The sequence below is a fragment of the Lycium ferocissimum genome, chromosome 1 (assembly GCF_029784015.1).
Source record: "Lycium ferocissimum isolate CSIRO_LF1 chromosome 1, AGI_CSIRO_Lferr_CH_V1, whole genome shotgun sequence".
In the NCBI taxonomy this organism is placed as follows: Eukaryota; Viridiplantae; Streptophyta; class Magnoliopsida; order Solanales; family Solanaceae; genus Lycium; species Lycium ferocissimum.
In genome coordinates, this window is record NC_081342.1 from 21,832,107 (window position 1) to 21,847,149 (window position 15,043).

At 41.9% G+C, this 15,043-nt stretch overlaps 1 protein-coding gene across 1 annotated transcript; it reads right to left on the minus strand.

Annotated features, from left to right (window-relative positions):
* Positions 1-11,912: 11,912 nt before the first annotated feature.
* LOC132063262 (uncharacterized) lies at positions 11,913-14,900 on the minus strand. Its single transcript, XM_059455731.1, has 7 exons — positions 14,286-14,900; positions 14,081-14,189; positions 13,767-13,990; positions 13,165-13,512; positions 12,918-13,058; positions 12,522-12,788; positions 11,913-12,404 (listed from the first exon to the last, which is right to left on the minus strand). The coding sequence occupies exons 1-7, from the start codon at positions 14,898-14,900 to the stop codon at positions 11,913-11,915; spliced, it is 2,196 nt and encodes a 731-aa protein (XP_059311714.1).
* Positions 14,901-15,043: the final 143 nt, after the last annotated feature.

Consider the following 15,043-nt stretch of genomic DNA (forward strand, 5'->3'; position numbering starts at 1 on the left):
ACTCAGCATCCAGCTGGCCCCGTATGAAGCTCTATATAGAAGAAAATGTATATCTCCAATTCGGTGGTTCGAAGTCGGAGAGACACAACTAATAGGTCCAGAATTGATTCAACAAGCGGAAGAAAAAAATCAGGCTCATTCGAGACCGATTGTTGACAGCCTAAAGTCGCCAAAAGTCTTATGCAGATAATCATCGACGAAACTTGGAATTTCAAGTGAATGATTGGGTATTTCTAAAAGTGTCACCGATGAAAGGTGTAATGAGATTCGGCAAGAAGGGCAAGCTTAGTCCCCGATATATTGGGCCTTATAAGATTATACGCAAGGTGGGCCAAGTGGCTTATGAGCTAGATTTACCTCCGAAACTTGAATCAGTCCATCCAGTTTTTCATGTGTCAATGCTTCGCAAATGTGTTGGAGATCCTTCTAGAATCGTGCCGGTAGATGATGTTCAAGTTACCGAGAAGTTGGCTTATGAAGAAGTACCTATTGCTATACTAGATAGGCAAGTGCGAAAACTTAGGAACAAAGAGGTAGCCTCAGTCAAGGTCTTATGGAGAAACAATAATAAGGAAGAAATGACTTTGAGGCGAAGAATATACATGTCCGTATATCCGCAATTGTTTCCACCCCCAGAAGAGGTTCAAGATGAGATACCATTGTCTCCAGGTATGTAGAGCTTTCTTTTACAGTTTTGGGTCGTGTGTGACCATGTTTCTTGTTGTTGATGTTGTAGCCCTGTGTGGCAGTATTATTTTGGGTGGCTGTGACAGGATGGTAGTGCCATATTATAAGGGAAACTGCGCGAAATTTCTGTAGAATTCCCGATACCTTAACATTCGAGGACGAATGTTCTTAAGGGGGGGGGGGGGAGGGGGAGGGAATGCTACACCTCGGGCATTTTCACGATTGTCGTGCGGTGATTAGACTAACGCAAGCAAAGGTGTACATGAAGTCCCTACAAGTAAGAAGGGACACATAATAATTCTAAGTAAGATTTCAAAAGACATTTGAGACAAGGGAAGAAAGTTCGTCAAAGGAAAAGTGAAGTGTAAGTTGTGTTTGGGGAAAGGTTCTGTAAGTATTGAGTTAACGATTATTTAGTAAGGTCTTGAGGATGAGTTATAAGGTTCCTTAGATGGTTAATGAGGTATCATACAAGTGCTAAGAAGGTTCCATAAGGATTGGAGATCAAACGAATCAAAGAAAATAATTTTGGAAATTTTGAGTTATACGACACCTATACAGTCCGTATAACGGTCCATATAACATTCCAAAGGAGGGTCAGTCCCTGGTGGTATTGTACGACCACTTATACGGACCGTATAAGTGTCCGTATAATATGGACGGGTCACTTTTTTCTAGATTTTGCCTTTTATATATATATATATATATATATGACCCAAGCGCATATTTTTCATTTCCCACATTCTCCATACCTTTTGGAAGCTCTAGAAAGTTCCACACACCATATTAACACAAATACAAGGGAAATCAAAGATTAAACATCAAGAGCCATGAGAATCAAGTGTAGAAAGATTATAGGTTTATGGAAGTCAAGAATTCCTTTGAATTGAAGTTGGGTTTTTCTTCAGAGTGAAGTATTTTCATCCAACCCATTCCTACATAATCAAAGGCGGTTTTGTGTTCATTTCATGTTATTAAAAGTATTGAATGGTTGAAAGACTTGAATTGAGGAAGAAAGAAGAATATAAAGCTCAAGTATGGAAATAGTGGTATTTTTAGTAGTAACTTGACTAATCGTAGTTTTTGACATGTTATGAGTACAATCTCGTGGTTAATAATGCAAATGATGTTAAAGGAGTATTATATGAGAATGAATATGGTGTTATGTCATAGTTATGGCTATAGATGACATTGGAAGGCATGGTAAGAATTGAATAATACTTAACTCGATAAAGTTTATCGATTGTGATATTATGGGTGTTATTATTGATGTTTGGGAGTTGTGTATTATATGACGAAAGTTGTTGAAACAAAGGAAATGCTGCCCAATTTGCGTTAGATCTTAGTCGTTTTAGTTGAGACCTAAGTATGTTTCCGGTTGTCTAGTCTTAGTACAAATTCTCTTGAATGTAGAATCGTGAGCTTGGAAGGAAAGCGTTTAGTCGATAAAGTTGAAAAGATGTAAAGGTATGTAAGGCCAGCCCCTTCTTTTCTAAGGCATGATTCCTATAACATGATTTCCTCTATCTTTCCATGACTTTCTTACATTCCAAAAAAAAATAATTATAAGTCAATGATTACTAAGAGCTTCTCATGAGATAAAGATAAGAGATGTGTTATGAATATGATAATGATAATGGTGAATCTATGTCCAGAGATTTTAAAGCTTATTATATGATGTTATTATGATGTTAATGATCTTTATATGATTCCTTGATGCTATTCATTGTTGATAGTATCACCTTATAATGTTAGTTCCTTCAAGGTGAGACATGACGATCATGATGTTCCATAATGTAATCAGATGTTACCGACCTTACGTCACTCCGATAGAGTTACAGCTTTTACTTGAGCTCTTATGTATGCTTCATGATAAGCATATGATGATGATTACACCGTGCCTAGATGGCCGAGCAGCACCGCTAAGGCGGGCGGCTTACTACACCGTGTCTATATGGCATGGGCATCACCACTAGTGGGCGACGTGAGATGATTACTGATACGCTCAAATTACACCTATTAATAGTATAACGCAGATGTTGTCAAATATAGTAACCCAACGAGGTTGGGGTCAAATCCCACAAAGAATATGGTGTGAAAAGTTTACTAAACAAGTATTATACTAATCTTGCGGTCCTGGTGTATTCCAGAAAAGGGTTTTATAGTTGATTTGGTTTGTGGACTAATTTAAAGTGACTGAAAATTTAAAGTTGTAAATATAGGGGTAAAAAGCACCAAGGTTGTGTCCCCGTCAGATAAAGTGTATGATAATGGGTATAGATCTTGATATACTTCTAATGGACTGTTTTCATGGATGCACTTAACCTCTATATGAATCTGAACTATTTCCTAATAAGAAAAGATTATTTCGTTCTATGCTTTTTCCAAAGATAAGAAAGTATGCATGAAGAACGATTAATTATACCAAGTAAATTCTTCTTATTCCTAAGTAAAGTTATTAAACAAGGTTAAAGCCCTAAGTTATTGTTATTTGTTCTTACCTAACCCTAGCTATTTTCCCAAATAACCTAAAGTTTATGGCGTTAGCTAATGTTTGCAACCACTAACTATATGATGAAAGCGAAGAACAAATAAACCCTAACAATCCATTATGCGTATATCTTTCACGATCCCCAATCACAACACACTCACCCTTGGGTTCACAACCTTAGTAAAAGTGTTTAGCTACTCATGTCCACAAGAAAACAATAAAAGATTGAAGATTGCATAATTGAATTATTGTATTGAACTTACGAATAAAACTTGAGAGTAATGAATGTAATTGTCTGGAAATCTTCAAAAGCAATAACGACTCAAAAGTAATTACTACAAGTCTAAAACTCCAGATGCCTGAAAAATAAAACCTAAAGAGGTATTTATACAAGTCAAACTCGGAATAATCAGTCCCAGTCCAGTTCCAACTCGGCTTGCACTTCGACGGGTCGTCTTTGCACTTCGACTGTCGACGACATGCTTGACAACCATATCGACGATCTGAGTATGTTTTTTTCACTCTGCAGGAAATCCACCGTCGAAGCACTTCGACGGACCGTCGATCATGTCGACGGTGCAGGTCGAGATCTGATGATGCTCTGATGATATGTTACTTCGTAGAAACTTATTGACGAGGCAAATTCGACGGACCGTCGAGCATGTTGACGGTCTGTCCTTATGCTTACCAGAATAAATTGCTTCTTTTCCTCGTTTTTTCGCTTTTCGAGCATTCTAACTTCAAAATACCTGCACAATACACAAAACACATCAAACTAACACAAACTTAACAAGTAAAACTTAGAGTTAAAAAGCATTGGATGTGCCAAAATTCCCGGCACATCAACACCCCCAACTTAAAGTCTTTGTTTGTCCTCAAGCAAGTCAATTAACAGACTCAATCTACAAATGCCTCGATATCACAAAGTAAAGTTATCTACAGTTGTTATGGCAATTAACTTTCGACATATCATGTGTATCACAATGACTCTCCCCTCAATAAAAATAAAATCAATCAAAGACTCGTTGCAACTAACAATGAGGCTTTAATTTATGACATCTAGTTATCAAAGAAATCATAGAGCACACGAATCAAGACTCACGGGAAACCAGTCACTTAAAAAATTCTAATGCCCTCACAAAGACCAAAGAATGTCCCAACATATATGTATACACAAAATGGGACAGAAGATAAAGGAGAAGAGAAACACTCACACTCACAAAGAAATTCTCTAGCTATACATGCAAATACCACAAGCTTGTCCTTATTTTCAGCGCCCTCGACTTTGGACAGTTCGGTTGTGATCTCACTAGGACTTTTTCAAGGTTGTAATGTAGGCTTGGGGACGGGTAGGATAGACATTTGGATAACTGTGACTCACCCTCCTTGAACACTACATCTTATTCTTTTTTTTTACCCTTTTCGCCTTTTGTTTTCTTCCCTTCTTTCTTTTTGTTGCCTCGGTGTGGTTTTATTGTGATTCTACTTCACTATTTTTTTTCTTTGGTTGCTGTTTTTTTTCTTCTACACTTACCACACCGCTGTCTTTTAACTAGGCACTTTACTTCAACCCCACTTTAGGCTTATGCCTCATAATCCCCTTGGTCCACCTATCACCCCCAACTTAGGTTTTTAGCCTCAATCTTATTATTTTAGTGCCAAGGAGGGACCGGGTGCAAAGAGATGGATATTCAGAACGGGTATTGGCTTGTTACGGCCAATCAAAGAACAGGTTTTCAGGCTCAAAATGGCGAACAAGGGATATTAATCTATGGGTAGGCTTATATTCAGGCTAAACAGGGGTTCCTAACACAAATAAGGCCTAAGATCATTTCATAGCTTCACTTATCATAGAATGCAGGCACGACTAACCAGGCAAGTTCTAGATTACATACAAAACTAGAGAATATATCTACGAAACCTCACAACACATGGCATCAGAATTGTCAACACACTAGTCTCCCCGCTATAATTCCGTACACAAGATAACCCAATAAGCTAAATGTCACACAAAGAAGCATGCATGTCAATTAAACAACCAAGTCCATTTTTTCAAAAAATTTCGGAGGGGAGTACTTTTTCTCAAATCAAAACAAGACAGCCCTAAGTTAATCAAACCACCACCACATAAGTCAACAATACTCTACTTTATCTAAACATGACCTAAACATTCCAGGTTCAACAAGAAATAAACCCCTCAGGAAAAGAACCATGGCAAAGAAAAGCCGAGGGGGTCCTAAGCACATATATAACAAATCGAATACTCCCACCCCCAACTGAAAAAGTCTGCAATGTCCCCAATGCAGTAAAAGTAAAACCAGGGAGTAGGAATACCTGTGGTGCACTAGGCGCGCTGCTCATCTCGCGACTTCTCGGTCTGCGAGGCATCAAGTGGTGCAACCGCACCAACGGCGCCTCATAGCATCGCCGGCAACATCGGTAGTGGTGCCCGTAGGCACCGGCACCGGAGGAAAAGGGTGGTGGCAATGTCACCACCGGGAGCACCGCCGAGGTGGCTCCCCTAGTCCTAAACTGGACATTCTCCACGAGCGATCTCTGAATGGCCTCTGCCACCTGCTGCTTTTATATACTCGGGCCCCTAGGGCGAGTGCTCTCTCGCACCTCCTCCTCATCACGGGGTCTCTCTCTTTCTCTTTTCCCGACCACCCGCTGTGGTAGGTGCAAATAACTGCACCACTGGAAGCTCCTCCTCAATATCCTCCGTAACAGATGGTGGTGCTGCTACTAGGCTCGAATCACGGGCCTTCAATAATGCAACATCAACCTTAAGCTACTCTAACTCTGCCCTCAAAGCATCGGTGGAAGTGGTCGGGCGAGCCATATCCAATGTAGTCAATCTCATCTCAAATCCATCCAACCGAGCGGACAGTGTCGTCCTCACAGGATCTAATGCATCGCCCACTCTCGATCTCACATAATCATCAAGCTGGGCCACTATGATCTTTGACTGCTAGTCCGCTGTAGCCGTCTGTTTTGCAAATTTTCTAAAGTTGTCCATTGAGAAGGCATATGGATCAACTCTGGCTGTACCCTGGGGCTGTCCAGCTGGGCCTGCTGGCTGTAGAGCTGAACTCGAAGGCGGTGGAGCTGAAGTCTGTGGCTCAAGAATATCAGTCTGAGTCTCAACGGAATCATCTCCAATATCAGTAGCTGGGATCTCAGAATCTGTAGCCTGTATAGTCTCAGTAATAGGGGCAGCAGTGGTGGGTAACTCCTGTGTAGAGTCACCCGCGGCCCCCGGATGAATCAGCACCTGCGGTAGGGGTACCCCTCCAAGTGCCACTTGGAACCCATCTGCTTCCCCTTGGCTCTTATCAACGGCCTCCTTCTTACTCTTTTCTACCGAATAAACCGACGAAGCTGTAATTCGGTGGTCGATATCATTTATAAACTGCACCTATGACCTCCGAACAAACTGTGTGATCAGGCATTGAAATATCAGGGAAGTGTTGGGCTGGGAAGCTGTCACGACCCAACCCGATGAGCCGTGGCTAGTGCCCAAGCTGGACACTCATATACGAACCTGTTAGATATAGTCAAACTGAAACTAAGGACAATATGGAAATTTGTAAAAGTAAGCCATAGACTCATAACGTCATACATCATAATGAACCTGTCTCCTGAGGAGTCACAGCTAACCAAAACATAACAAAATATACAAGCCGACAAGGCTGCCACTATATACGGAATATCCGTAATGAACCATATCGATATAGTTGACCCAAACCTATATACAACCCACACGTGTCTACGGACCTCTAAGAGTATAATAGTGAAATATGACGGGACAAGGCCCCGTCGTACCCCCCGGATATGCATAAGTCTATATCAAAGGATCCGTGCCAAAATGACTTAGGCTCTAATTAGGGAGCTCTCCAAACAAAATGACCGAAGCGTGAAGTCCTAGTTCGGAGGATCACCAACCGAGTGTCTATACCGTGGGCATGAAACGCGACCACCGAAGAAAGGGGTCGTACGAGAAATGTGCGAGTATATAAAGCATGAAATACAATAAAGAAGATCATAACGAATAAAAGATGACAGGAGGCAAGTATGATAATCAAAGATACCAATGCACCTGTGCCTTATGTGATGAGAGTTATGCATATCTATATAATATACCGTACCCGGCCCATTATGGGACTCGGTGAATGAAATCATATACATAAATACCGTACCCGGCCCTCTAGTGAGAGTCTCGGTGAAATAATCATATATATCTACCGTACCCGACCCTCTAGTGAGGGACTAGGTGAATAATGCAATGAAACTGTGCACGAATACATACCCGGCCCGGGACTCGGTGAATGATATATTAACAGCATGCACGAGTAGAATATCATGAGCAACCATATACAAATTAAATCATCATCTGAGACTCAATAGAATAATTAGAATGAACCAACACTGGAGAATCAAAGACAACTATCATGTCAAGTACCACTGAGAACTAGAATTCTTTGGAATTATGTATGTTCATCGTTCGCTCGTTTATGTAATTCATGCCAAAAAGAAGAAAGGGATAGCTTTACATACCTTGAAGCGCGTCTATTCGTCTAAAATCTGCTGTCCAAGTTTGTAATCTATAACAAGGCAATAATTACGCCACAATTAGATGAAAGTCATTCTTTGCTACTCATTGTAAGCTAACAAACAATCTAACAAAAATCCGGCAACATTTCCCTTATTTTTCTTACTCTGCCCCAACTCACCAACAACCCAAAATAATCACAACAATATCAACAACACACACATCCACGAAAATCATACCAAACAGCCCCAAAATATCATCACAAAACAGCTACAAAAATCATACCAAACAGCCCCAAATATCATCACAAAACAGCCACGAAAATCATACAAAACAGCCCTAAAATATCATCAACAACAAAAGGGTACTTGACAAAGCAACAAACGAGTTTATAACGCTATTTTCTCCGTTCTAATCCGTTAAAACCCTAATTAAACTTATCAACAATGAAAAAGGGACCTTAATCTTACCTTAAGTATTGCAGCAACCACGTCAACACTCCTCTTTTTGGCTGATTTTTAGCTCAAACTAAAGGCAACGCGACGCACAACGCTTTTCTCTTTATGAGCTTCGGGATTCGGGGCTCGAATTTTGATCAAATGGCTTTCTTAGCCTAGAAGTTCTATCCCTCTTTCTATAATGTTTTGGAAGCTCCTAGATGAAAATGACCAGCCCTCAAATGAATTTTCCATATATATTAAAGTTAATGGGCCTCATGGGCCGAAATATACTCATGGGCCGAAATACAAATGTTTGGGTCGGGTCTCAACTTGCTGCCCCGCCAGCCCAACTTTCATCGTCCATAACTCCTTATCCCGGTATCATTTTGATGAGCAGTTTGTTGCGTTGGAAACTAGACTCGATGAACTTCATTTTAGGCTTTTAAAACACCTTAAAACTCCTCATATACTAGGAGATACGCCTCCAACAATATGGGTTAAAATCGGGTCCAAGATTTTACTGAAGTTGTTCCGATTTATTTCGTTTAACTTCTAATCCTCTTCCAACCCTCATGTAACCTCTTATACATACATATACATACTCATATACATCTATAACAATCCATACACGCATCTCGAAGGGTCCGGAGAATCATAATAACCTTAAACATAACTAGAGAACTCACAAAGCTTCGACGAAACTCCAATCGCAAAAGTGTATTCATATCTTTTGTCCATCTTCTATATCATTACTAATAATCTCAAATACTTTAAAAGGGCACTCATATTACCTCGTATATGTACTCATAACATGATTTCAAATCCTTAAGGTTACCATGTCACCTTGGGATACTTAAGGCAACCATATATATAATGATATTCTTACTAACTCGACTAACTTTCCTTGAACTTTCTTAACTCATTCATTCTTGCCTTGAGTCAAATAGCACGGACTCTTACGGGGTGTAATAGAAGCCCTCAACTGTATCTCCATACTAGCCAATGCCCCGAAATCAATCGGGTATCTGGACATCAATGCGGCTATAATAACCTGTCTGTCAACCGTAAGAGCATTGTCGGCCTGAGTGGAGAGAAGCCGCAACTGCACCACGCTCTACCAAAATTTTCCCTCTAGAGTCAACCAACTCTTCTTTATCCGATTCTTAAAATTAGTACACTCGGCTCTCTTGGTCGGGCGACCCAACACTGTAGCTACCCAGTCCCTGACGGACTACTCCTTGCGTTTTAGCAATTTGTCTTCTAGCTCCATTGTCTGCCTCGGGGCGGTGTAGTCATTATCGAAATATACTCTGTTGATAGCCTGGGCAGATATATCAACACTCACCCCTCTGATCTCAACCTCGCTCAGTGGTGATATCTCCCTCAATTTCTGGCGCCTCTTTCTAACGTTTCTGATCAAGGCCCTATATGCGGCATATATCTCACGAACCAAAATCGGGCAATACTCCTCAAGCGGCTCCTGCATAAACTCTAGCTGATAGTGGCAAATGAGCTCTCTGGCCCTCAATAAGATCTCTAGCCCCTCAAAACTGATCTGCCGCTCTTTATTCATGGTGCGGTTCTCATGCTGAGTGTCGTCACCTTTCAATTCAATGTCATATTCATACAGTTGTCTGGCACCCTCAATAAAGAAACGATCCTCAAGCCTCTTGGTTCTAAGTTCCCGAGCCCTAGCCGCCTCAGGATCAATATCAATATCAACCTCATCATCACCAAGCTGTGGGCTCTGACGGGTCTAGGATCTAGAAAGTGCCTGCGAGGACTGAGCGGCATCCTCAGTAGACTATGCTCGTGCAGCAGGTGAGGCATCTCCAGATGCAGCCTCTAATCCCTCCCCCTCGGATCCATCACCGGAACCAGATGTAGATGATTCCTCCTCATCAGACTGGAGGAACTGGGAGGTGTAGGAGCCGGTACTGTGACCTGCCTGTTCCACGAGAGAGGAGCAGCCCTGTTCTTCTTCATGGGTATAACCTCAGGCTCATCATCCAACCTCTCATCTCTAAGTGTGGGTTGGCCACTGGGCCTCCTTCGACCCGTTATTCTTTGAGTTTACCTCGAGCCACCCCCTCGGGTGGTTGTCAACTTGGGTGGCGCCATACCGGTAATCATCAAAAACCACAATCTAGCCAATCCGTACAAGTAAAATCAACACAGTTAGTTTCAAAAAAAAAAATCTCAGTTTCAGTTCTCTGATGTTCTCTGTCTGCAGACCGTAGATGCGTTTTAACGGACCATAGAACCTGTCGGCGGATCGTCAATCAGCTCGACGGGATCGCCTTTGTGAAAAGACGGTCCGTCGACCTGTCGACAGTGCCATCGACATGTTTACAGCCTTGCATCTGCAACCAACAGTAAATAGACATCAAAACTTGTTTCGGCTTTGCGTGTTCCATTTCAATCAATCAGAGAACCGATTTTCAACTATTTCGCACATTTGGGGTTTTGGGGCTTCGGGTTATTCAGACTTCACCCTCATTTTTTTAACCTTTTTGACTTTTGGCAATTATCTGGGTTTCGTTTGGTGGGTATAACGATATCAAACCGAGATTTTTAATCGAAATACCCTCCAACCCGTTGGAGTTACTCAGACTTCACTCCTCAAGCTTCATGTTTCAACAGAATTCCTCTTTTTCGGACCATTGGCGGGCATAATGAACCAACAAGTTGATCAAAATGCCCGCCGACTCAATGGGGGCACGATATTCTCGTCCCCACGAGTCCTCCTAACAGCAATCATACCAAATTCCCCTCCCCCAACCAATAATTTCACAATTTTTACAAATTTAAGCATGGATTTCATTCAACCAGTACAAACCCTAAGTCATAATTTCTACCCTTAGCATTCACATCACAGATATCACCCATGTATCCTAGTTAAAAACACACCCAACTTATTTCAATACCATCAAATACAGCCTAGGTCCCATAATCAAAATTTTCAATTAATTTAGGAACCCTAGGCATTTTCTTTAGCAATTTTCGAACAAATACCAACATTAAAACCAAGAAAGGGCCGAAATTTATGCAACATACCTGATTATGAGAAGAAGTAGAAGAATATTTGACACAAAATCACACAAAAAGTGCGAAAAGTAAGAGAGCAGATTTTCGTACTTAGGCAGCGGGTCTCGAAAATCAGTGGTGAACCTTTAGGGTAGGAGATTGTAGTGGGTTGTGATTTATGGAGGAAATGATGGGAAGTTATGGAGGGAGTTCGTGGGAGCAATTGGAGTATTTGATTTTAAAACGCCCCTGCCCGTTATCTGTTTTAAAACCCGACTGTTTGCCCTTTAAATTTTTTTCGAAGCTTTTGGACCATGTCGACGACTCATCAAAGCGTAAATACGACCAAAAGAATAAAGAAAGGAGCTGAACTGTTGATGAGCACTTCGACGGCGTCGTCGAACGTGTCGACGGTCCGTCGACATGCTCGTCGATTTACTTACCTGCAGATGAGCAGTTGCTAATCCTCAGAAGTTCAGCTCTGCATACCGTCATTGTACATTGACGGTCGGTCGACATGTCGACGGCCCGTCTTTGTGCTCTGGTGTAAATTTACTGATTTTTCGAGTTTCAGTTCCCGCGCACTCGATACCTATAAAAAATAAAAAAAAAATAAAAAATTAAAACCTACAAAAATAAAATTACAGAATTTTAAACTTGGGTTGCCTCCCAAGAAGCGCTTGATTTAACGTCGCAGCACGACAGTGGTATCAATTTACTCTTGGTCGGGACTCGTCGAGTCAGCATTCGTCCCAAGATGCTTCAACTGATATCGGTCCACAATTCTATCTCCCGCAATCATACCATAGTAGTGCTTCACCCCCTGCCCGTTCACCTTAAATGTCTGAGTTCCGTCTTCGGACTTCAATTCAATAGCTCCATGGGGTGAGACACTTACCACTTCAAAGGGACCTGACCACCGTGATTTCAATTTGCCCGGAGTTTTGAACGCGGTCCGGTAAGCCCATAGAGCATCATCGAGCTTGCGGGCCCAATCAGTTCTATTCGCATTCACCGTTTTTGCTAAAATACTCTTTATCTCCCGATTAGAGACTTCCACTTGCCCACTTGTCTGAGGATGATACGGGGTTGCCACCCTATGCTTGACTCCATACTTCTTCATCAATCCCGCAAAGGCTTTATTGCAAAAGTGAGAACCACCATCACTGATTATCGCCCTTGGGGTACCAAAACGAGTAAATATGTTCTTTTTCAAGAATCCCATGACACTCTTGGCTTCATTATTAGGTAAAGCCACCGCTTCTACCCATTTAGAGACATAATCAACAACCACCAAGATGTATTTCATTCCACAAGAGCTTACAAAGGGACCCATAAAATCAATTCCCCAAACATCGAACATTTCAACCTCAATTACAAAGTTCATAGGCATCTCTTGCCTCCTACCAATATTCCCCTGCCTTTGGCACTGATCACAAGAACGCACCATCAGATTAGCATCATGAAAGAGAGTAGGCCAATAATAACCACATTTGAGAACCTTGACAGCAGTCCTTGTACCACTATGATGTCCCCTAACTACAGAGTCGTGGCAAGCCTTCAAAATCTCCAATACCTCACTCTCTGGGAGCTAACACCGAATAATATTATCGGCATAAGTTTTGAATAAATACGGTTCATCCCAATAGTACTGACGAACATCCCGCAAAAACTTCTTTTTCTAATACGATTTTATCTCGTCGGGAATGATACCAGTCACCAAGTAGTTGGCAAAATCGGCAAACCAAGGTGCCACCTGCATAGACACCGCCAAAACTTGCTCATCCGGAAATGTATCTTCAATATCAATTTCATCTGCTGGCACCCCAATTTTCTCAAGCCTAGAGAGATGATCTGCGACCTGATTTTTGAACCCCTTTCGATCTTTTACCTCAAAATCAAACTCTTGTAACAAAAGGACCCAACGAATCAGTCGCGGCTTAGCTTCATTCTTTGCCATCAAATACCTCAACGCAAAGATGGTCAGCGTACACCACAACTTTGGACCCCAACAAATAGGACCGAAACTTCTCAAAAGCATATACCATCGCAAGCAGCTCTTGCTCAGTCACCGTGTAATTCATCTGCGCCGCATTAAGTGTCCTACTAACATAGTAGATCGGGTGCATAATTTTATTGTGCCTCTGGCCAAGCACCGCACCTATCGCGAAACCACTAGCATCACACATCAACTCAAAGGGCAAGGACCAATCCGGAGTAACAATCACAGGAGCAGTAGTAAGGCGCTCCTTTAGTTCATCAAACGCCTTTCGAAACTTGTCATCAAACACAAATTTAGCCTCTTTTTCAAGAAGCTTGCACATCGGGGTAGCAATCTTGGAGAAATCCTTGATGAAGTCACAGCCAGAACCCAAAGATGTCTCAAGAAACTTCGGACACCTTTGACTGAGATGGGTGGAGGAAGTTTCGAAATCGCATCTATCTTCGCTTGATCGACCTCAATTCCCTTTTCAGAAATTTTGTGACCGAGGACGATCCCTTCCTTCACCATAAAGTAGCACTTCTCCAAATTTAGCACAAGATTTGTCTCCTCACATCATTTCAGCACTTGACCCAGATGGTCAAGACAGTCATCAAACGAATCACCAACAACAGAGAATACCTCTAAGAAATCCTCTACCATGTCAGAAAAGATCAACATCATGCACCTCTGAAAAGTGGCTGGTGCATTGCACAGCCCAAAGGGCATTCGGCTGAACGCAAACGTCCCGTAGGGACAAGTAAATGTCGTCTTCTCTTGATCTTCTAAGGCAATGTTGATTTGATTAGAGCCTGAGTATCCATCTAGGAAGCAATAGTAAGACCTCCCAGCCAGTCTATCCAGCATCTAATCAATGAAAGGCATGGGAAAATGGTCTTTACAAGTGGCAGTATTCAGCTTCCTATAGTCCATGCAAACACGCCATCCAGTAACTGTACGAGTGGGAATCAGCTCATTCTTTGCATTAGGCACCACAGTGATACCTCCTTTCTTTGGTACACATTGAACAGGACTTACCCACTTGCTGTCTGCAATCGGATACACTACCCCAAATCCCCAACCACTTTATGATCTCCTTTTCAGGACCTCTTGCATGTTCACGTTCAATCTCCGCTGATGCTCAACACCCGGTTCTTTGTCCTCCTCTAGCCGAATTTTATGCTCACAAATACCAGAAGGAATACCCCAAATGTCTGCTATGGTCCAACTAATAGCACGTCTGTACTCGCGCAAAATCTCCACTAAACGCTCAACTGCTCCTCGACCAATAATGCTAAAATGATCAATCGGCAATGTGTTGTTCGGACCAAGGAACTCATACCTCAAGTGCGCTGGGAGCTGCTTAAGCTCAAGCTTTGGTGGCTCAACAATAAAAGGCTTGGCTGGTGGAGTAGTTCTATTTGCAAGATCAAGATCAAGCTTTCTTGGGTGGTAAGTGTAGGAACCTAAACCCTCAAGCGCGTTTATAGTTTCCACGTAGCCCTCCATATCACAAGAATCAAAGTTTATCAGAACTGCAGTGAGGGCTTCTCCCAGACTTTCTTCTTCCATTTTATATTCGACAGCATCGTCAATCCCATCAAACGAATCAATAATCGAGATACTCTCATAAGCGCTTGGCAACTTCATCCCCTTGCTTGCTTGGAAAGTCACTTCTTCATCATTCACTTGGAACTTAATTTCATTCTTTTCAGAGTCCATAAGCGCTCTTCCCATAGCAAGGAACGGTCATCCCAAGATGATAGGAATATTTCTATCCATCGCACAATCCAGAATCACGAAATCAGCAGGCAACATGAACTTAACCACTTGCACCAACACATCATCTATAACCCCAATTGGCT

Coding starts and splice junctions, on each gene's coding strand:
- LOC132063262 (XM_059455731.1), bottom strand. CDS start 14,900: ATGGACTCTGAAAAGAATGAAATTAAGTTCCAAGTGAATGATGAAGAA. Junction 14,190..14,285: donor TGAACGTGAACATGCAAGAG/GTCCTGAAAAGG, acceptor TGTGTACCAAAG/AAAGGAGGTATCACTGTGGT. Junction 12,405..12,521: donor TTGATTTTATGGGTCCCTTT/GTAAGCTCTTGT, acceptor TTCTTGAAAAAG/AACATATTTACTCGTTTTGG.